General features: G+C 41.5%; 1 protein-coding gene across 8 annotated transcripts in view; it reads left to right on the top strand.

Moving 5' to 3' along the window:
• STAU2 (staufen double-stranded RNA binding protein 2) overlaps positions 1–23,873 on the top strand; it is a 169,067-nt gene that overhangs the window by 79,031 nt on the left and 66,163 nt on the right. For 6 of the 8 annotated variants that reach the window (XM_042036126.1, XM_042036124.1, XM_042036122.1 and 3 more), the window contains one exon: positions 4,435–4,742. In XM_042036126.1, coding sequence (XP_041892060.1) covers positions 4,435–4,742 — 308 coding nt within the window. Of the gene's footprint in view, positions 1–4,434; positions 4,743–10,670; positions 11,066–14,363; positions 14,611–23,873 lie in introns of those variants that run through there. The other 2 variants (XM_042036128.1, XM_042036127.1) reach the window with 2 other exon arrangements.

The raw sequence follows: 23,873 nt of genomic DNA, 5'->3' as shown, positions 1-23,873 counted from the left end.
CTGTATTCTCCAAGAAAGAATAAAGTTGTGGTTTAGACCAAGTATGAACATGAAAAGTCAGTGAGTGACCCTGAACCAGAGAAGTCATTAAGTGCAGGCAGAGGAAGAGAATCCCTACAGTACTGATCAAATATGGAAGAGAAAATTAGCACTGACATATGTATATATGCATGTGCAGGTCGACAACACAAGCCTGATTCTGTAGGCCGTCTTGTGGAGTTGAATGAGGAAATTGAAATCTCAACTTTTCATGTTTTCTGATCTTCCTGACAGAAACAGAAAACAGGAAACAGGACACCAGTGGTACCTGTGTAGACTCTAATACCTGTGAGTGTGCAGGCAGTGCTGTCATCTCTCTCAACTTTTCTTAATTTAGTAGCTCACTGCTGTGGGGTAACTCATCATTGTTCCTGTATCAGCAAATTACATTTTGCAGAGTCTTATTACTTTGAGGCATGTTCAGTAATATTGCCAGTTGTTCTTCTTCACCCCCTTCCCTATGCAGACAGTTCTTCTAATTGTTAGTTTTGTTTACCACAAACTCCAGACAGTGGAGGACCCTTTAGTAGAAATGTCCCCCTGTCTTCCCAGCCAAGGGGACACTGTAGAGAAAGGGTTAGGGATAAAAATAACATCATGCAAACAGAACTTTTGGACACTGTCTCTGTTATGGCTGCTGTGAAAAAAGGTGCAATCAAAGCACTGAGATTACATTTCCAGGGGAAGGCTTGTGAGGGATAGTCGGGCCATTTTGTATCTTATTCAAACGTTTGCCTTGGAGTCTAAGCTGGTTTGCAGTTATCTAGTATGTGACAGCAGAAGTAGACAATGGAAGATGAAGAAATTTACTCTTAGGTAAGAGACATCTTTGGTGTGTTTTCACAGACTTCAGAAGATTGTGAGAGACTGCTAACAATTACTGCCAACGATGAATAAGACATGTTTTTTAAATGTTAGTGATTACATTGCATAGCTAGCCTGCATATTTTTGTAGCACATTTGCCCACAGGTTTAAATAATATAAATGGAAATTATTTTAACATGTTTCATAAATGTACCTCTAAGTTAATGTCCAGCAGAAGGTGCAGTGTTGTTGGTCTATTATAGATCCTGTGACTCCTGATCATTACGATTCCTCCTGTGGAGTATGGAGAAATTAGTATGGGATAAATATTTAGCAGACACAAAAGTCCAAGGTTTTTTTCTTAGCTGAAAAATAGCAAGAGTGACAACGTTTACCTGGAGATGTTCTCCTGCAATGCATAAAGGTGTTAGAGGATAGTATTTCTTTCTCCCGTGCTCTTTAATCAACTGATTATTAGAAGACTAATTAAGATCATTTCTGAAGGGTTCTTTTGTTCTTGCACTTAATCCTCTGTTGTTGTTGTATCCCTTGTCATTTGATAACTTTACTACTGTAACTAAATATATTTATACACTTTCCTATAATACAGCGGAGTTGAAGTAAGCAGGCAACAGTGAGGAATGATGTATAAAATATCCTCAGTAATACATTAAAAATAGATAATGAATTACAAGTAATATATGTTTTATAGAAGATTTCAAAAAGACCAAGTTTTTATTGGCTTTTTAAAACAAGTTTGTAAGAAGCTTCATGAAACATAGGCCCTGAATATAAAAAGTTAATATCTTGCAACTATATTAATGTAATGTCTAGAATATTACATTACTTTGTTTCCAGAGATAATCAATGATGGTAATATAATATCTGCCTCTCAGAGCCAATGTATGATTTAAATTAATTATTGCTTATAAAGCACTTTGAAGTCTTTAGCAGTAAGGTGTTGCAAAGTGTAAAAGTACTATTATTAATTTAACATCACCATTAAAGTCAGTACTTTAAGAGCATTTGCTATACTCTGCTCAATATCTTTCTATTCATCATATGCTGCATATTAGTTATTTTAACATTTAGAAAGCTTAGTAATCTGGAAGTATTCCAAACCATTGTTCCAGACAGCAGTTAGATATTTGGGTGGATCATGTAAAAACAGTGAAATGGCTGAGAAAGCATGTAAAATGTTTGTTTTAAGTAATATTACATCAATGGAACAGACATCTGCAGCACTGGACTTGATTTTAAACTTCTTTAAACTTTTTTTTAAGTTAACATTGTACTGCGTTTTTCTAAAATTGATTGGGGGAGCTAATATGTTATCTCTAAACAAGTAGGCTGTTTTATCTTTTGTTCAGTTTTAATTTCTGTTTCTGAAATATGTGTGGGAAATCAGATTTACAGTGAGCAGTTCTTAGGAGGTGGCGAACACCTGCCACTCAGTATTTTTGTTGCTGTTTGGTTTTGTAACCTAACATCAGCTATCAAGATCTTTATGATCTCTTTTTTTTTTCAATTTTCATTAATCTTATGTCTTGTATAAGACTTTAAAAATACAAGCAGAGGTAGGCCTTGGAGGTTGCAGCCCCAGGAAAAGCATATGAAGTCTCTCTTCTCATATAGTGATTATGTGCCATAAAATAATGCTGTGTATTTACACAGTTGTTTATCTATTAGATTATATTTGAAATTGTCTCTTACGGAGAAAAAGAAATTTTAGGGATCCTATCCTCCATCTTTTCCAGCAGCATTATCTTGAATTTGTGCTTAGCTCTGGAGTTCAGTCTGCTGCCTTTGGAGCCAGTTCTAAGCTAGGTAAAAGCAGCCTGAATGTTCATGATCCAACCAGACTCCCCAGCCCTACGGAGGTAGGTGGGGAGAGCAATCAGGTGAATAACAGATGTGTCTTTGTGAATGGTATAAGCAAACGTTCCAGATTTCTGAAAGCAATATGAATTTAAAAGCCAAATGTATGAGTAAATCAATTAAAAGATTCACCTGTAAGCAGTTTGCTGAGTTGGCAGTGAGGAAGTTCCATTTTCACCGTGTAGTTGAAAATGAGGATATTAATTACAGGTAATATTTTTTGAGTCTTCTCTTTGTGGTAGACATTTTATTTAAAAGTACTACTTGCACTTCTAGGATTAGAGGAATCTTTCCTAGGTACTGGAAATTAATTTCCTCCTCTTCTTTGAATTTATTCTACATTCTGAGATTAATTTAATGTGTACAGCAAATGAATTAAGCATTGAACCCTTTGATTTCTCTTGGGGTTACTAAATCAGTTAACAAACAGGTTTATTATCCCTAGAATGAAATGCCATATGGCTCAGGTTCACTCATATTGTATGCTAGAAGATTAAAGTATGTTCTTAATATGAAATTACACATTTCAAGCTCATTTTCTGATGTATTAATAATAAGAAAAAGGTTTTCCTCTTGTATCAGCCAGCTGGTTACTTGTGTTTCCAAAAATGCTTCATTGTGTAAGAAAACTAGCAAACTTCAGACTTAATTCTGCACATTTCCATGCACGGGATTATCAGCAAAACTGATTGAGTATGTACTTCTGTTTCCAAGGAGGTTTAGGGTTGAGATATTTTCTAAAACTGTATCAAAGATTTTTAAATGTAGACACATTATCCCTAATTTATATGTCACTGGAAATATTTAAAAGTAATTCACATAAATAAATTTAGCTCTTTTTAATGTTTACCTTAACTCCTATTGATATTAAGTAGGACACACACATGCTTTACTTTTTCAGTGTAAACATTCTTGAAGGCAAGTAGCTATTTGAAGCTATAGGATGAAAACTATAGGGTATGCAGCTAAATAAATAAATAAATTCCTCTTCACTGCAGAGCAGTCAGTCACATCAGAGTCATTAGCATAGTAACACTGGCTGCAGGGCAGTTCAAGATTTTTTAACCACAGGCTGCCCTTGTAATTCAGGAAACGCTTTAAACCAGTGCTTGAGGCAGTGCTGCTACTGCAAGAAACCACACTGCCCTTCCTTTGGCTCTAACAACTCATTCTCATGAACATCCCTACATGGTCCTACAGGTGCTGGTGCTGGCAGTAGAGCAGCTGGAGAGTTTTTTATCCCACCCAGCTGTAGGTGGGAGAAAAACTAAACTACTTCTGGTGGCAACAGTGCTGATACAGACTAGTTTCAATTATTTGTGAAAAAACAGCCTAAATTATTGTGTCAGATAGGAGGCAGAAGAATATAGGGAAATAATGATTGTGCTATTATTTTGAAGTAACATCTTCTTCATGGTTTGTAGGTTTCCAAATATTATTTGTTCATGTTGTGTATTCTATGCTAGCCACAGTTTTAAAGTTAAGGTTTGTACTATTTTAAAAAGAGTTGGGGAAGAGGAAGAGTAGGGGCACTTCAGATCTGCTTTGTTTCTAAATAAATTACATTACTTCATTTACAGTTACTGTAAAAAAAAACCTGTACTGCTTCTAAATTCTTACTTTGTTTTTCATTGTAAAATATGATAATGAAAATTGTCTACATGTCAGCCCCATTCTGAAGTAATGAGAATGATCTTTGGTTTTATTTTCAGCACCAAAGGGAATACTCCATCTCTCTCCTGATGTATACCAAGAGATGGAAGCAAGCCGCAACAAATCAGCCCCTGGTACCACTGTAAGCTATTTGTCATCCAAAGAAATGAGCCAGACTTCTAGCTCTTTCTTCAGCATATCTCCTACAACAAATAGCACGGCTACAATTGCCAGGGAACTTCTCATGAATGGAACGTCCCCAACTGCCGAAGCCATAGGTCTAAAAGGAATATCTCCTGCTTCCCCCTGTTCTACAGTGCAGCCTTCAAAACAGCTGGAATATTTGGCAAGGATTCAAGGCTTTCAGGTATGGGAGGGGGAAAATGAAGCTCTTCAGCCAGAATCGTAGTGTTGCCATCAAGGTTTCACTCTTGCCCTCTTGAATGTGGGCATGCATGTAACTTATCTTGTAAAATTAGCTGGTGTCTGAGGCAGTTTCTGGGTCCAGGAGATACAACTTTCCACCAATATATGTGTCCTTTCTTCTCTTTTTTGTTCCTTCCTTACATTCATCTTACTGCAGCCCATCTTTCTCTCCTTTGTCTCTTCTCCTTAAAGAATTATAGGCTTAAATTATGCTTTTTACTTTCACTTCTTTGAGTGTCTTCACCTCTTGGTTTCTCCCTTGAACTCTGATCAGAAGGTACCGATGCACCACCTTACCTTTGCATTTGTCTTCTAGGCCAGGTCATTAAAGTAATTTTTTTTCTTCCTGCCCTGTACCTCTTAAATGTAACCCAGTGTTGTGGTTTAGGAATGGTACTCTATTTAGTGCTCCCACTGACACTCTCCAAACCATATGCCACTCACTCACTCTCCTCTTCCCTCTCCCCCCTCCCCTCGTGGCGGGCTGGAGGGGAGAATTGGAGGCATAAAAGGTAAATATCATGGGTTGCGATAAGAATGATTTACTGGAAACAGCAATGAGATAAGAAAACAAACAGTAACAGCAACAGTGCTAATGACAGAGGATAGAAGAAATGAACAATTCCCATGGAAACCCCCCGAGAACATCCAATACCTGACCACTCCCTCTGCCACACTTACTCCACTGGAAGAGACTCCCTCCCCCAAACCCAGCAATGACATCAGGCAGTGTAGAATAACATCCAGGTCCTAGCCATGGCCCCTCCTGGCTATGGCAAAAATTATCCCTGTCCTGGCCAGAACCAGGACACTAGCCACCCCTTATTCTATACCATCTATAGCATGCCCATGTTCTACACCTTCCACTATATATATGTATATACAAGCACAGGTATCATTTCCATAGTCAATGGCTGTTCCACCAAGGTATCTGTTGAGTTCATTAAGTCTATGACTGTGGGTTCTATCCGTCCTAGATGTCTTCCAGGGCAGGAGGGCTGGTGTGCTGTCAGCTGGTTGCAGGCTGCATCAGGAGCTCACTACTGGTACATCTGGAGCAGTCCATACTCATTGCCCATCGTACTTACAGCATACAGTGACAGTGTCATTCAGCAACCAGTATTATACAATTCAACACTATAGACTGTTCTCACCCAAAAACTGAAACCCCTGGAGGTACACATGGCATTTCCCTGTCCCTCTGCATTACCCACCAAATGTCCTTGAGCAAAAACAATTCCGTGGATGGGTTTGCCTTTTCTTGAGGCAGGACTAATCCAAGCTGTCTTCCCAAACACATTCCTCATATGCACCAGAGGGACTTACAGTGGTTTTTTCTACCACTGTAAGCACAGAGTGCTTACTTTGGTGGGTTTGGGGGAGTGGTCTAATCAATCTGCCAGGCCTCCCCATATTTTGACCATTAATCTCCATACCACAGGGGCTTTACCATCTTGGCCTGCTTGATTGCAGCATGTTTCACAGTTATGGAATAACCTGGAAGATAGTGTCCATGCTTAAGTCCACCCCTCAATCACGAGCCCATCTATGTGTTGCATCTCTTCCCCGATGACCTGAGGCATCATGGGGGATGAAACCCACTGAACCAGAAATAATTTACCCTTATGTTGCCAGTAAAGATCCACCTGAGACACTTGAATCATGGCAGCCCAATCTGCCTGTCCATTGTGGTATTCTTCAGTGGCCTGACTCTTGGATATGTGTGCATCTACATTACATACTTTTACAGTCAACTTCTCTACCCAAGCAGTGATGTCTTGCCACAATTCAGCAGCCCAGATGGATTTACCTCTGTGCTGCCAGTTGGCCTTTCTCCATTGATCCAGCCCCCCCCTAGAGCATTTGCCACCATCCATGACTCAGTCCAGAGGCAGAGCACTGGGCATTTCTCTTGTTCAGTGATATCAAAAGCCAGCTAGATGGCTTTCAGCTCTGCAACCTGTCTTGATCCACCTTTTCCCTCAGCTTCTGTGACTAGCCACGTAGGAGTCCATAGGGCAGGTTTCCATTTTCAGTGTATCCCTACAATACAGCAGGGATCTGTCAGTGAAGAGAGTGTACCGCTTTTCATTTCTGATAGCTGATTATATGGTGGGCCCTCCTCAGCACATCACCTTTTCTTCCTCCTCTTCTGATGATAATACAAATTTTTCACCTTTGGGCTAGTTCATGGTGACTTCCAAGATGTCTGAGCTATTGGGGTTTCCTATTCAAACTTGCTGTATGATCAGTGCAGTCTGCTCACTCTATGTAGCCTTAGTGGCATGATGTATGGAAGAGACTTTCTCTTGGCACATACAGGCCAGCACTGGCAGTCAGGGTGCCAGAAGAAGCTGTGCTTCAGTGCCAATCACTTCTGAAGCAGTTTGAACCCTTTCACAAGATGCCAGTATCCCTTTTTCAGTTGTTGTGTAGCAGGCCTTGGATCCTTTTTATCCCCAACTCCAGAACCCCAGGAGTCATCTTCAAGTACCCCCTGGTACTTTTTGGCAGAGACTCCAGGAAGGACCATTCTCCCCAGCTGCAATGTAGAGCACAGTTTTCACATCTTGTCCTGTCCTGACTGACCCAAGGGCTACTGCATGAACAATCTCTTTAATTTGTTCAGAAGCTTGTGGTTCACCTCACTTAAAATAATTCATCTTCTGCATCACAAGATAGAGAGGGTTTACAATCTGACTGAGCTCTGGAATATGCATTCTCCAAAAGCCCACAACTCCTAGGAAAAGCCTGTGTTTCCTTCTTGCTGGTTGGTAGGGACATAGATGCTATTTTGTTGGCCACGTCCATTGGAATCTGATGACGTCCATCTTACCATTTTACTCCTAAAGCCTGGATTTCCTGGTAGGTCCCTTGACCTTACTTTGCTTTATGGCAAAACCAGCCTTCAGAAGGATTTGAATTATCTTCTCCCCTTTCTCAAAATCTTCCTCTGTTGTGTTGCCCCACACAATGATGTCATCAATATACTGCAAGAGTTCTGAAGCCTCACTCTTCTCCAGTGCAGTCTGGATCAGTCCATGGCAAATGGTGGGACTGTGCATCCACCACTGGGCAGTTGGTTCCAGGGGTACTGCATGTCCTTTTGGGTCCTTGAAATACCCACTCCTGAGGTAGTCCATGGCAAGGATGCACAAGGCTTCTGAGCCAGTCACAATGGGGGAGGATTTGCCATTCATTCCTGTAAAACCCCACAAACTCACTCAATGAGTCTTCTTTTAAAAGAGCTTACAGGTTTTTTATGTACCCTGAATTAGATGGAAGGGAGAAGTACCAACAAGATATTCCCAAGAGCTCAAAACAACAAAAACTTTACTGGCAAACTTCAGAAAATCAGAGAACTTTGGCAAAAGTTTAAAGCAACATTCAATCAACATAAAACATTTTGCAAGGCCTTAACTTAGCAAACTCTAAGCCCATTCAATTTAGCAAACTCCAACCTATCCAAGTTTAAGTTACTCAAACTTCAAGAAGGCATTAGAAGAAGGAGAAGAAAGAGAAAAAGAGAAAGAGAGAAAATATACAGAAAAGAACTCATACAGCTACCGCTGGGTTCCAGCAGTCTTCCAACTGATATAAAATCCAAGGGAAGGTCAAGACATGCACTTGCCTTGTGTCCTGGCTTAAGTACCCTTAGGCTTTCCTGGGCCCTTTCTCCCGGTGAGACTTCTGGTCTGCCAGCCGCTGAGGAGCTAGGTTAGGGTCTTCAGAGATGGGACGAGGAGCGTTGCCTCCCCTGTGCCAGTGATTAGCAGCCACTTTGGGGCTGGGATACAGGCTCTAGTGGATGGGGTGTGTGGAGCAGGGCATTGCCTCACAAGGGCAAGGCCCAACCAGCCCCTTTCCCCACACTCCCAAAGTGTTTTGAGCAAGTGATCTCCTCCAGTCTCTCACAATACCCAGTCAGTACAGTACATCTTCCAGTACAGTCAGCTGTTGGGATCCCCCTGCCACCCCAGACACAGACATGGATTCTGCCCATACGTATCTTGATGACATCAGAGTACATTGTGCCTTGAACTCCTGTGGGTCTGGTGTGCCAAGGCATCAGATCCACACAGTCCAAGAGATCTGATTGTCCCTTTCCTCCACCTTGCTGGAGGCAGGACCCCTCCAGTTCTGGTCATGGTATTTGTTGCTCACTTGTAAGTATGAACTGATGATCCTTCAAGAGAATTGGAAGTAACATCAGCCCTCCTATTCTGAGTGAGGACTTACCCACTGGAAACTGGAGTGGCATTTATCCTTCAGGGATTTCCTGTGGTGGTTATTCTTCCTCTCAACTCATGTACCCATGCTGCTAGGGCACAGGTGGGTCTTCCATTCCACTTCCTCATGTCCTCTCTGTGGTCATGCAGGTGAAACCACAGGTTACCTTGTGGTGTGTACCCACACTCTCTCGAGCAGGGGGGTGCTTGCTCCCAATAGCAAGGGCTCTGGTCTGTAGTGGTGGGCCATGGGACGTTTTTTCTCTAGTTTGCTTGAGTCTTTCAAATCTGTCTGCAGTCTTGGACAGTCTTTCCACAGTCAAGGTGCAAGTTGATAGGGAGGAAAAAACATGATTTTTATATGCCAGAGTTAGGTAGTTACCTGAAACACTGTTCTCCTTCTTTCATTGACATCAATGTCAAAGGGCTGACATATGATGATGGCATGCTCTGCACAAACTTCCACCACATGGACTGTGTACACTAGACCTCATCTAGATCTACAGAGGACTACTCTTTATTTGAATCCCTACAGATTACCTCCAGCACAGCTAATGCTCTCAGGTACTGGATACCTTTCTCCATGGCATTCCACCTGCTTGGATGCACTATTAGATCATCCTTGTGAGAATACCCTTCCCTCTGCTTGGCAAGAGTCACTTCCAGAGGCTGAGAGTTTCTGTCCTCTTCCTAATCCCCTTGTCAATACCCGCATCCTGAAAGAGAGATCCCAGTTGCTTGGCTTCACTACCATCTAGCTTCATATTGTGAGACACCATGTTCCACCATAGGAGCAGCCAGGTCACATGGGGCTCTCCTGGCTGGTGGCTGACATATTCTTGTACATCTCGCAGCTCACCTTGATGCCTTTTCGTGGTCTTAAAATCAAGAGGCATACACGGTTAGAAGAGGAAAAGGGATTTTACCTTGGTATTTATTTTTAAGGATCCTTAGGTGTACATGTCCAGGTCATATGCATCAAGATGTACCCCACCGAGTCTTTCCCTGTGTCTCTGTGTCTCTCCTCTCGTGTGTTGTGTTCATCCCCCCCAACATTGGGTATAACATTATAGGCTTTACTAATTAGCATATCTATCAAAGATTCCCCAATGAGAGGTTCAAGTGAGCCCCCCCTCCCCAAGGAACCTTCCCCTGGATGGTTCTATCTTGGTTTACAGAATATGTTCTGGAGAGGACCTTGGGGTCTGGGGCACACTGATCCCTAGCTATGAAGCTTCTAAAATGTTTAGTCTCTTAGCTTGACAAACAAGTCCAAGAATGTAGGCAAAAAGCACTAAAGAATACAGATGTTGTAAAAAAGGTATAACGGGTATAAAAGAAAAGGCAAAAATCTTCATGGCATCAACCTGGTGTAGTGGTGCCAGGCACCCACCAAAGCCGCTCTCTCACTCTCCTCTGCAGCTGGACGGGGGAGAGAAAATATGAAGAAGGGTTCATGGGTTGAGGTAAGGACCAGGAGATATCGCTCATCAAATACCGTTACAGGCAAAACAGGTAATCCCCAACGCATACCAACTTAAAGATATGCACTGAATTTATTACTAAAAAAACCAGAGCAGGATAATGAGAAATAAAATAAGGTCCTTAAAAACACTTTCCTTTCTCCTTCCCATCAACAGCACAGGGAGGCATGGAATGGGATTTACGGTCTGTTCATCACCTGTGGTTTCTCCTGCTCCAGGGAGAGGAATTGTTCCCCTGCTGCACTGTGGGGTCACTCCCACAGGAGATAGTTCTCCAGGAACTTCTCCAGCATCAGTCCATCCCATGGGCAACAGTCCTCCCAAAACTGCTGCAGCATGGGTCACTCTTCCACTGAGTGCAGTCCTTTAAGGACAGGCTCCTCCAGTATAGGAGCAGGGCCCATCTTTCCATGGGTCTCCCACAGCATCACAGCCTCCTCACAGGCACCCACCTGCTCCGGTGTGGGGCTCCTTCACAGGTTGCAGGTGGATCTCTGCATCCCTGTGGATCTCCATGGGCTGCAGGGACACAGCTGCCTCACCATGGTCTGCACCACAGGCTGCAGAGGAATCTCAGCTCTGGTGCCTGGAGCACCTCCTCCCCCTCCTTCTGCACTGACCTTGGTGTCTGCAGAGCTGTTCTTTGTACATGTTCTTACTCCGCCCTTCTTCAGCCACAATTTCAACTACTCCACAACTTTTTGTTTATCTTTCTTCTTAAATATGTTATCTCAGAGGCATTACCACCATTTCTAATTGGTCCAGCATCACATCCATCTTTGGAGCTGTCAGGGATTGGCTCTGCTGGACATGGAGGAAGCTTCTGGCAGCTTCTCACAGAAGCCACCCTACCAAAAACCAGGCCATGCAAACCCAATACACCTGGGAATAAGGACTGGGTGATTATCTCTGGCCCTCCCTCTTCCTCCTGTTGTGAGGGCTCTACTTCCTCTTTATCCCTCACTAAGTGAGCTGATTTGGTCTTGGATTTCTTTTCTCTGTATAGGGACAACTACTACTGGCACAAGTTGTTCCTCTAGTTCAACTGCAAATCAGGCCACAGTGGTTGTAGGTCTGTTTTCCTCCTCTTTCCCCTGAGGGTGCTGTCAAGTATTGAACTGCGTCCAGTAAAGAGTAGCCAGGGCCCAGCACACTGCAGTGAGTTGCCCCTCTCTGGAGTTGTCACGGCATGCTCCTTGCAATTATTCTGTCACTTTAACAGGGTCGTTTAGTTGTTCAGGGATGAAATTTCAAACCATCGGAGCAGAGAATTTTAAAAAAACCTGGTCTGTTTTTGCCACATTTCATGCCACTCATGACTATCCACCCTTGGGGCAGATCTCTGAATGAACTTCCTACAAACCTCTTTCTTGACTCTAAACGTGGTGTGGACTGAGGAGACCAGTGAGACTTAGCAACAAGAACATGCTTTCCTTAACATCCAAGGGAAATTAAAAATTCTCAAAAGCTGTTGAAACAGCTGAAGGAAGAGAAGGAGGTGAGAGGCTGGGGAAAATCGTCCTCCCCTGTTCCTCCCACAGACTCAGTATAATTATTAATAGACTTCCAAAGATAGTGCCCAAAGTAAAGGTAGGTGAGCAGCACTGAATACACATCCGAAATCACCCTCATTGCCCTTGATCAGTCATAAACTGATATCCCACAGTACAGCAACAAAGCAATCGCAATCCCTCTCCCTGCTGTGAAAAAGAACATCACAAGGACCACATATGGGAATATAGGGGGATATGGGAATACAGGGTTAGGTACCACAAACACGTGAACAGATTGTGACCAGCAGCTCTGGAGTTAATGCAACAAATCCTTAGATTGAATTTATTTCCAAGCTGCTCTGGACACATCTGTTGTTATCTCAACCCTTTGTGCCACACACTGGGTGCCAAATAAGGCTGTCGTGATTTAGGAATGGTACTCCCCAATTTAGTGCTCCCACTGAAACTCTCCAAACCACATGCCACTCACTTGCTCCTCCCTCCCCCTCCTCCCATCCTGAAATGGGATGGAGAGGAAAATTGGAGGCACAAAAGGCAAAGATCACAAGTTGAGATGAGAACAACTTATTGGAAACAGCAGTGAGATGAGAAAATGAACAATACTAATGACAGAGACTTCAAGAAACAAAGGATTCACACAGAAACCCCCCACCAATAGACAATATCCAACCACTCTCCCCACCACACAACTTGACCAGGAGGGACCCTTTTCTCCCCAGAAGAGACTCCCTTCCCCCTGCCCCTGGCAGTGATGTGAGGTGTTATAAAATAACCTCCTGGTCCTAGCCATGCCTCCTCCTGGCTACTGCAAAAGTTAACCCTTTCCTGGCTGGAACCAGGATACCTGAGAATGGTGTTCTGTTCAGAAGGTGCAGCCTAGAAGCCAATCTGGTGTCAGAGCAATGCAGAATGTTTTTGCCATCACAGTCAATACTAGAGAATGTAAGATGAACCACACTGGGTCAGCACATGAGTCCTTGAACACTGATAACCTGTATCCAGCAATGCCAAATACCCTACATTTCATGGTACAGTGGCAGCCTCTGTAGTACATCCAGTCATTTCTGTGGTGGAAGTTAGGAAAAGGAAGCCTCTTCCCTATCCCATTACATGCAAAATTACATGTGTATATGGATAGTGGCTCATTTTACAGTGTTGAACCATCAGAGGTTCAACCATCAGAGGTATATGTAGAAATATTTCCTGTCATAGATTTCCTTTTGAGTTTTTGTATTGTCTGGAGTTTTTTCCCTTTTTAGAATTGTGAATTTGCTTCATTTGAAGAGTTGTTTTCGTATGCTTTAGCATATGAATTTGATCATGTAACTAAATTCTAAAAATGGGAGGTTTCTTTTTCATGCCTGATAATGTGTTTTTTCATCACAGCCCATGTAATTTATAAAATACGCAGTTGTTATAAGTGACTTAAAAGAGGCTGCTAGAATTCAAGAAATAGTGTGAGATGTTCTGTTGGTATAAGCAGCATAGTTAAATTACCTTTGCTTACATCAGATATCACCAGTTGTGGAATTGACCTAACACTGTTTTTGTCTAAAATATACATTCAGCTTTCTTTTGGTCTTCATTTTTGAAATGTCATTTTTGCTTCATTTGTTTGAATGTCTCTTTATGAAAGAAACAGTAACAGCCTCAGCCTCACTGTAGTAGAGTTAAGCTGCTAATAGGAATTCAGTTTTCCTGAGTTCCATTTGTTACCTGCCTGCAGTAGAAAGAGATTAATTCTGATGGAAAGAAATTCAATCCATGAAGTTTCCACTGCTCACTTTCACATCTTGTCAGATTGCTTGTGTCTCCTAGTAATGCTTTATTTTCATAGAACCAATGCACAATTTATGTTACTGTTTTGGTTCCTACTTGCCTACAGTATGTGGTTACTGTAAAATGATTAGTTGTGTTTGTCCTGGTTTTTTTCATGCTTTGATTCTAGATGCTTTTGTAGAAACTGTTTTTAAAGGGTCTTACTTTGAGCCAAAAAATATAATCCTTTTCATCCACGAACTAGACTACTACTTTTTACTTGGCCCTAATACAAAGCAAGGAATTTGGTACAGAATCTTGATTAACATCTATCCGCTGTGTATGTAACTAATGGTTTTACATCATCTTAGCATGCTTTTTAACACCTCACTTAAATAAGCCTGGTATTGATGTGAAATTCTGCCACTGCTGGGTGGCTGAGCTGAGGTGGGGCAGTGAACAGAATCTCTGTGGGAAATGGCTCAGTGGCCTGTCAGGTGCATATCACAGGTCTCTTCACCATTTCAGCCTAGAAAGCTCTTTGTGTTTAAGAGTTTAAAAGCTGATTTCTTTACAGGTTAACTTTCTCAGGCATATTTACTAAAGGAGAAGACTACTGCACTTCCAAACAGCTAGCTTGTTTCATGTTTCCTGAATGACCCAAAATGATTTTTAAATTGTTAGCATGTATTTGTATTCTGGTCCAGATGATAACCATAGTTTTGTCTTTCATTGAAGAACGTATACATTCTGTTCTGTTACAATGTATTTTTTGAATTTTTTAAAAAAATCAATAAATACTCATATGATGTTTCATTTGTAAATGTAAACAATGTTATTTGCTTATTTGAATGGTTTTCTTGAACTGCTTTAGCTGCAGGGGACACGTCTTTAGAACACATTTATTTAACATAAATTCTTCTAAGGGGTTTGTGTATGATCTCAGCCATATCCTATTGTAAGCCCTTAATATCAAGTTATTGGGACCAATGTATAGTTAAGTAGTAAAAAATTGCATTTTTATTCTTTATGGTTTATTATTCAAAAGATATTTGTAATTGATAAGCAGCAGCTCAGTGTCACTGAAGAGCAGGTGTTTAGCTTGGATACTTTCAAAGCTCGGGCTTCAAATTACCAGTGATAATTAAACATGAATTCTTCAAGCAAGCCTTTACAAACTCTGAATAAAGCATTTGAGCGCTTGCTTCGTATTTTTGAATATCTACCCCGTTAATTGTTTTGCAGACTTTGCCTGGAAATGGTTTAAAGGAAAATTCAGCTTTGGTAAAACTGTTATTTTTAAGTGACTACGTGGTATTTTGGCCATTGTTTTGTAACCAGACTAGGAAAGTTACAGCTTTTTCTGCTGACCATTTAAGTTCAGTAAATTATTCAGAGAATTTATTTAAATGGAAACATTTAGAGAAGCTGTTTATACATGTGTAACTTGAGCCTTCAGTTTTTACTGAAGCAAAACACAAGTTACAGGTAGTCCAGTAGGAAATTCCACTGTGAATTTCCATGAAGCAAAGATCATAAAAAATGTAAAAAGCCATGACTGAGTGCCCACAGTCAGTCTCAATGCGTGGCTGTAGGCATATTTGGCTTGCTACATTGGCAGGGCTTGGAGGTCTTAACTTTTCCTCCGTGGTGGCTCCATAACAAAACCTCTCACAGGATATAGTTTCTATGTGATGTTCTCCTTCGATTGCAATGGTTACACGATTTTCTTTTCCCCTCCACATTTACTGGTTAACTGTTCCATTTTATACATGGATATACTTAAATGTTTTATTGTGTGGCATTCCTAAATGTTTCTCCTTTCCCCTGTGGCACACGTTTCTGAATGATTGCACACACAGGAGAAGTCCTGCTGGATGCTCTAGAGTCAGGTTTACTTGTGGCTCATACATTCCAGTGCATGGGTTTGAATTGTTGGCAGGACTAGACTGAAATTAAATTTCTACACTTGTATGAGGGTTGACACTGAACTCAAACCTTTCCCTAACAGTGGCCTTAAACAAAACAAAACACTTTGTGGAGGTTGGATTTGGAAATCAGTGTAGGAGTGCTTGGATCTCACTACTGAGGTATGCGTGTGAGGAGAATTTCAGGGAAATTCAACCCTCAGTTGGATTTCAAGGAAAGAGCATTGGTCTGATCTCTGCATGATTGATGATTAATCTGAGCAGGTCAGATTTTAAAAAGCACCTAAATACCATTTTCAAAATTGACACAGGCCCTATGGATATTGATAGGAAGTCATTTAAAGCTGTAAAATCATCTGAAAGGGTAGAAGCTGCTTGGGACTTTTATAAACACCTGTGCAGATTAGGTACCTAACCTCCAGTTCACTTGTAAGTTGGGCCACCCTACATACTGTTTTTCAAACTTGGTCTATTTATTGTTTTTTTGGAGGGAAGGGGTTTATGCACTGAATCTATTACAATGAACATAGTTGTAGTTATAGTGTTAGTTGCCAGAGAGAGTGTATTTTCAAAGCTCCCTGCAAATGAATGAATCAAAAGGTATGTTTAAGCAAATCTCCAGATAAAGTCAATGAGAGAAAGTGCAGCAAGTGCTAAAAACAAGAACGTAAATCCAGATAATACTGTTCAGTCCTTGAATGTGTTGGCTGTGGACACAGTTTGTGGCCACTGCCAGCTTGGCACTGGAATCCTGGAAAATGGACTGATGCTGGAGAACAGAAAAGTCTCCTCACTTGTTCAAATTAGAAAACCCAAATAATAATTAAAGGAAGCTTTTGAAATCGCAGCATCAGGCTTTTTGGCATCATTAATGTAAAACAGATTTGAAAACTACGTCAGCAAAATGTTTTTAGATAAATGGTTCTTTGAAGATACTATCTCCAAAAATCAGGGAAAATTAGGATATTAAAAAGTAAAGATGTTTGCAGGATTGTGTTAGAGAATGCTTTTGAAATAAGACTGTTAAAGAAAATATTTCTTAGCCCACATTTGGAGTCAAGATCTCCTATAATTCTGTGTATGTAACTGTACATCTAGCCCCTTCCTTCCCCACACCCCCAGAGTCGTTGGAGATGTCTTTCCCAGCAGGATTGACCAGCTGCAAATATTAGTGAAATGATTTGAAAATAGCAGTGTACAGTCAGGCCCAGAGGGAACTGATCAGCTGATTTGCTTTAGTGTTGACACTCCAAAGGGTAGTGGGAATTAATTAATTTATATTTTAAAAGATAATGATTAATATGATAACTACTCTTTAACCCCCTTCAAGTAGCTTGAGGGTGACTGTGCTGCCATATATTATCAATACTTGCTTCTGTAAAACAAGCAGTGGAATTGGACTTTTGTTTCCTGTCCTGGTGCCTGAAGTCTTAGTCAGGTGTACTAGCATTGTTCCTGCTCATTGATCAGATCAGCTTTTGTAAAATGTGTGGAATGATGCTGTGCTCTGTCTTCACCAAAAGTATTGAAACCTGGCCTTTGGCAGAAGGGTATTATCTCCTGTGTGCTTGTACTGTGCCATGCTCAATGGCCAGTACAATAATCTCAACAGCAATGTTTGTCTCTTACCCACAGGGAGTATAAACACCTTTAGAAATGGTTGACAAAGCCTCCATTATCTCAGTTTCTGTGTCTTCTGAAAACTGTGGGGTTTTTTTCTAATGGGAAGTTTGCACTTTCACCAATTACCAAACTATTGCTTGATGTTCTGATTACTGTAGGCTTTTGTTGTGGGTTAACTCTGGTGTGCAGCTTAAGCCCCACACAGCTGCTCACTCTCCCCCCTGGTGGGATGAGGGAAAGAATCAGAAGGGCATGAGTGATAAAACTCAGGAGTTGAGATGAAGACAAAAGCTGTGTGTGCAAGCAAAGCAAAAAACAAGGAATTCATTCACCACTTCCTGTGGGCAGGCAGATGTTCAGCCATCTCCTGAAAGCAGGGCTCCATCATGTGTGACGGTGACTTGGGAACACAGATGCCATAATGCTGAATGTCCCCCCTCATCCTCTCCCCAGTTTTTATCACTGAGCAGGATGTCATAGGAGTGGGATATCCCTTTGGTCAGTTGGGGTGAGCTGTCCTGGCCTTATCCCCTCCCAGCTCCTTGTGCACCCCCAGACTGCTCACTGATGGGGTGGGGTGAGGAGCAGAAAAGGCCTTGATGCTGTGCAAACCCTGGTCAGCAACAGCTAAAATACCAGTATGTTATCACCAGTGTTTTGGTCACAAATCCAAAACTTAGCACCATACATGCTTTTATGAAGCAAATTAGCTCCATCCCAGACAAAACCAGTGTAATCTCCACCCTTTATTCCATACTATTGACATTGTGCTCAGGTCCCATGTTATCCGACAGATTGTCCCTCATTAGCCACCTCCTCTTTCCCATCCTGGGATATATACACAGATATCATTCCCTTAGTTTATGGATTACGTCTTTAAAAGGCCACAAAATTTCCATTGATCCCAGTTAGTCCATGTGTATTCAATCTGTTATGCTTATCACTCAGGACAGGAGAGGTGGTGTGATGTGTGGAGTTACTGGGCACCAAAGACAGCTCAGGCTGGGTCGCTGCTGGACTGTCACATCTTGTGAGGCTTGTCCTCCGTTGGTTCAGATGGTTCCTGCTGTGCTAGTTTCCATAGCATGCAACTCACATCCTGCCTTACAACAGTTTAAAGGTATTCCTGTGGCAGTCTCCACCTCTGGTTCCTTCAGGCCAGGTTATAGGGTTTAACAATAGAGCATAACAATAACATTTGCAGCGAACTCCTCCCTTTGCTCCTGGCCTGGCTAGCAACCAAGGGTTCCTGCTGTAGTAATTCCAATAACATGCCAGATCTTGGGTTACAGCAATTCAAAGGTATTTCCACTACAGTGTTCAGCCCTCATCCCTTTGGACCAGACCATAGGGTTTAACATTGCAATGAATTCCTTCCCTTGTCCCTCCTCCAGCTTGGGATTACACACAGGCCCACGGTCCATGTGGGGCAGTGTGGACTTGTCTACAGACCACCATCCTTTAGGGATGTAGCTGCTCCAGGACGACAATATCCATAGGCCACTCTCCCTTCAGGGGAGTACCTGCTCTAGTATAGACTTCTCCATGGCCATGTATGGTTTTGGTTGTACCATCATGAATTTAGCCACAGCCACAGTCCTGTGAACTTGAGTTCTGGCCTGTCCAGCTCAGGAATGGCAGCAGTGCCCTGGCCATCTGCCACCCCATTCCTGTCATCCGTATGTTACCAGGCAGAGCAGAATAGGATGATAAGGAGAACAGGAAACAGCAGAAGCAAAAAGCAGTCACTTATGAGCACTAGTTACTAATCTACATCCAGGCAAGCAAGCCCCATGGCAAACACAGGAGCCTGACAATTAATAGCTAAACAGATATAAATTTGTTATAGCATACTCTGATCAAATCAGTTGTTACCTCTAACCCCTTGTGCCCCACACTGGGTGCCAGAAGGGACTGTTACAGGTTTACCCTGGTGGGCAACTTGGCTCCATGCAGCTGCTCTCTTACTCCCCTCCAGTGGGATGAGGGAGAACAACCAGAAGGGTAAAAGTGCAAAAACTCGTGGGTTGAGATATAGACTGTTTAATAAGGAAAGCAAAAGCCACACATGCAAGTAAAGCAAAACAAACCATTCATCACTTCCCGTGGGCAGACAGGTGTTCAGCCATCCCCAGGAAAGCCGGGCTCCATCACACCTAACAGTGACTTGTGAAGACAAACACCATCACTCCAAAAACCCCCCACCCTCCCTCCTTGTTCCCCCAGCTTTATACACTGAGTGTGATGCCATATGGTGTGGGATATCCCTTTGCTCAGTTGGGGTCAGCTGTCCCGGCTGTGTCCCTTTCCAACTTCTTACCCATTCCCAGCCCTCTTGCTGGTGGGGTGGTGTGAGAAGCAGAAAAGCCCTTGATGCTGCGTGAGCACTGCTCAGCAATAGCTAAAGTATCGGTGTGTTATCCACACACTGTTTTGGCCACAAAGCCAAAACATAACACTAAACAAGCTGCTATGAAGCAAAGTAGCTCCATCCCAGTCAAAACTGGTACACCTTTTTATGCTTTGGTAACATCTTCACAGCTGTGTGCCACTGGGCAGAAGTCAGGAAATAGGAAAGCTCCTTTTATCCATGTGAACTTACAGTCATTGTGCTTGGAAGAAAACTTACACCTTTTTATCAGGTTATTTCCTACAAAACTTCCCCATTTATTCAAGACAACTACTATTTTTCATTGTATTTAAAGGGAGAAAAGTTTTCTCCAAGAATGCCAGCAAGTCGGGCAGGATTTTATTGACAATTTTAGGGACATCTCTGATTTGCACAACTCCAGGCTACCCGATAGTTGAAAGTCCTTACCTGGCTCTCAGAAACTTGCAGGTGTCCTGCTACTGAAAATTAACTGGACATCAAATGGCTGTGTTATGTAGGAAAGGACTTCTAGGTCTCCAAACCTTGATTTATACATGACTAGCCAAAGGAAAGAAAATATGTTGGGAATGTGAAATAGAGGGAGAGATAAAACAGAACAAGATGATAGCAAGAGCTGGTCTTCAGAGAGAGCCTCATGTAAAAACCAAAGCACCTGGACTTCATTGCATTCTGGTTTATAGGGTTTTCTTAATCACCTAACTTCTGAGGGAAGGTAGGCAGTACCACAGTTGATGGCAGTGACCCAAGGTAGATCTCCAAGAAGTGATTTTATAGTTTCCATTTATTTCAGAAATGATTCTGTGGACTACAGACCATCTCGTTCATATATCCTATCCTTCCTTAAAGGAAGTCAAAATGGTGGTAGCATTCTGCAAAAAAATAACTATAAAAATCATTCTCATATGAGTTTCCATAATGAAAGGTGTGCAATAGGGAAACGTAGCATTTTTGTTCACAGAGCATGCTGCAGGAGGTAGTATTTGCTTCAGGAAGAGTGTTTCTGAATTGACTCATGAGTATGCAGAATTAGGAAAACAAATGCAAATCTAGCACAAGATCTCCAACTACCTGGCTTCTGGCCAGAATTCTGTCTAAACAGCTTTCTTCTATTCTGGCCGTCGTTGCCTCTCTCCCTCTTTCAAGCCCTTTATTCAAGCACTGCTGAAAGTTTTGCTCTTCTTGTCTCTAGAAACATCCAGGTGCCTCTTTTTTGTTTCAATTTCTGAAAGGAAACAAAGTAAACAGAGAATAATTGCCTAATGGTGGTGTGGGGGTCCTCAGGTGTGGTGTGGATGTCACCTTGGTAACATTTTAACTTGTCTGCTTGGCATCTTGCAAATAATCATTTGAAATCCTCCCACATATCCCTGCATGTAACTTGGTCTGTGGAAAAAATGCGAGTTATATTTTGATAGCCAGTTTTAGAATCTAGGGGATTTATGTATGAGAAAGTTTAAAAGCTATCAGGATCTCTCAAAATACTGCAGCCAGCACTAAACACACCGGGCTGCATTCTCTGCCAAAATCTTTCTCAGTAAATCCTAATGTGACTTGATAACTTAGCTACGGACCTTGGCTTGGAATAGAGCCCAAACTTTGAAAGACTGGAAGTTTCAGTTGGCAAAAATGTGAAGGTGCAGTGGTGAATTCATAGCAGACTGGGGTTTAGTTTTAATTATAGTAAGGGAATTCAGCTCTCAAGAAAAACCCTTAAAAAGAGAAGCAACAAGAAAAGGTGAAGAAGGAGAAAAGAGACAAGTTACAGTTTATTCCCCTCTCTGTGACTGAAGCTGAGGCTTTCAGAGAAGGTTTATTTGGCTATCATCTCCTTCAATCACATTCAAAACTGAGAGCACAACGAAGCCGGGTGATTTTCGGAAGTGAAATGGTTGTTTCTTGTTTTAATTAAAGAAGGATGGTTCTTTATGCATACTGCCCTATTTCTAAGTTAGTGCACAACATCAGTGTCTGTACCAGCATCAGATTTCTTAGCCAATTCAGGCAGCTGATTTTCTCTTCACAGTTTCACAGTGATCCTGTTCTCCCTTCATTAACGCAGCGTTTGGGGCTTTCACACGTGGTTTGTAAACAGAGAATCATTAATGTTTGCTTCACTCTTCACTTCAGTGACAACCTTCATCCTGAAAAAGAGTGTTCCTGAGAACATATTTCCATTCATGCTGTTGCTAGAAAGTTATTTTAAACCCAAGCACTTTGCTCTTTCCAAACTAACCAAGTTCCTCTCTCATGTCATCGGTTGTTCAGGTTGATACCCAAGCCACAGGCTCCTCCACTAATTCTCCGTACCATGCTCATCCTCTGGGTATGTTATTAGCAAAACACACCATCTCACCTCCCTCCTACTTTCTAGGCCATGTGATGAAAACAGATCTCAGGGTTGCCAGTTTTTTCATGTTTCCTTTGACTGTTAATTAAAAAATTAATTAAAACTCCTCTCTCTAGAAACACAGTACTTACCTGTTATATAGGTGTATGGCAGACAAGTGTTTTTTCTGCAAAAACCATGTCAGCTATAGTTTACATTATTTTGTAGGGCTTTGCATTGTGTTAATTTCTGAATAATTAATTTATTAATTTTTAGCATATTTTTATGATTCGTTTGAGGGGAAGTTTGTATTCAGTGTTTAAAATCACTGTAATTAAGCTACTCTCTTCTATGTTGACAAAAACTACATATCTTATTTATAGAATAGAGGAAGTGAACAGAGTAGCCAGGTAGTTTTCAATGTAAGTGGGATTTTTTTTTTTTAATAGAAAGTCCCATCTCCTGCTATCAGCTTTCCTATCAGACAAACAGGTCTCTTTGCACCTCTCAATGCCAGCCATTGTAAACGTAGTTGCTCACTTTGCATGTGCTCCACAGGGACACTGTCTTTATAAATACATACCTGGGTCAAGGTTTAACAGAAGGAAGGTGAGCAATAAGCACCTTACTGCACGGATTATCCTCTGTGCTATGGTGGCAACTGATTTTCTCTTCTGTGAAACCAAACATCCCATCCAGAGGTAGGACAGAGCTGGGTCTCCCTTGCTTGACTGAGCATAATGTATGGCCGGACCTTGCAGTTCTCATGAATCACTGAAACAGGAGCTCTGAATTCAGGGGATATCTAAATAGCAGGGAAAAAAACTCGTACAAGCTTCTTCGGCTCAGACTTGCTTTGCATTTAGCAGATATTTTAGATATTCTCTTTGGAAACTGTATAAAATACTTTTTTTCAGTCTTATTTGTACTTTTCTGGTTTTTGTAGATGTCAAGTGTCTGCCTTACTGTAGTCAGGAGTGTGAAATACTGCTGCAGTAACCTGTGACAATGCCTTTAGTCTGCTTGTTGTTGCCTATTTATGGTGCAGTAATGGTTTATTTTGTAGTCTAAACCCTAGGACTGTATTTTAATGAAGATTTAAGGCTATGGTACAGCTGCTATTCAAACTGTGTGAGAGAGGCATGTTGGAATAGCTCAAGATTTACTGCTGAACTGTCAGTCTTTAAGCTACCAAGTGTCTTTACCCTTTGGTGCAGTAGCTATGGTGGAAACTGGACCCACTGCTGTGAAGCAGACACAGCGATTAATGAACCTGAGGCGCGCTAATCAAACATATGTTTTCTTGGCACAATGATTGTGTTATATATCCCATCCGAATGTACAGGCCTTTATCTTTCCTTAATGATCTAGCAAGGGGGCTTTTTAAAATGTGGGTGTTTTTCATGCGCTCCTTAGATTTGTTCCACAGGGGGTGGCAGTTAAAAACATCTGACGGGCATGCAGTTAGCCAGCGCCCTGCTGAGATTAGTAAAATACTATATTTAGTAATCGCACTACATCAAGGAACTCCAGCATTGCAGGAAACAGTTTGATTCAATGCCTTTTTTCTGATTTTTAATTTTATTTTTTTTTTATTGTATGTCTTATTATTTCATCTGGGATAGTTTTTTTCAACTCGGACTTGGGTTTTGTGTCTATTTTTCAACTTTTTGTAAAAGTTTTGTTTGTATAATGGGATTTTTTCCCCAAATTTTTTTTTGTTTTTACTGTTTTCTTTTTCTACTCTCACAAAAAAAAAAAAAAAAGGAATTGTAAAACAAGTAGTAAGAATGAAAAGTGGTATTTGGAATCTCTCTC

This window comes from Corvus kubaryi, unplaced genomic scaffold (genome assembly GCF_017639235.1).
Source record: "Corvus kubaryi isolate FWS band 111438036 unplaced genomic scaffold, C.kubaryi_AGA036_p1.0 37385, whole genome shotgun sequence".
In the NCBI taxonomy this organism is placed as follows: domain Eukaryota; kingdom Metazoa; phylum Chordata; class Aves; order Passeriformes; family Corvidae; genus Corvus; species Corvus kubaryi.
Note: the sequence above shows the minus strand (reverse complement) of the source record. Positions and strands in the feature narration are given on the sequence as shown.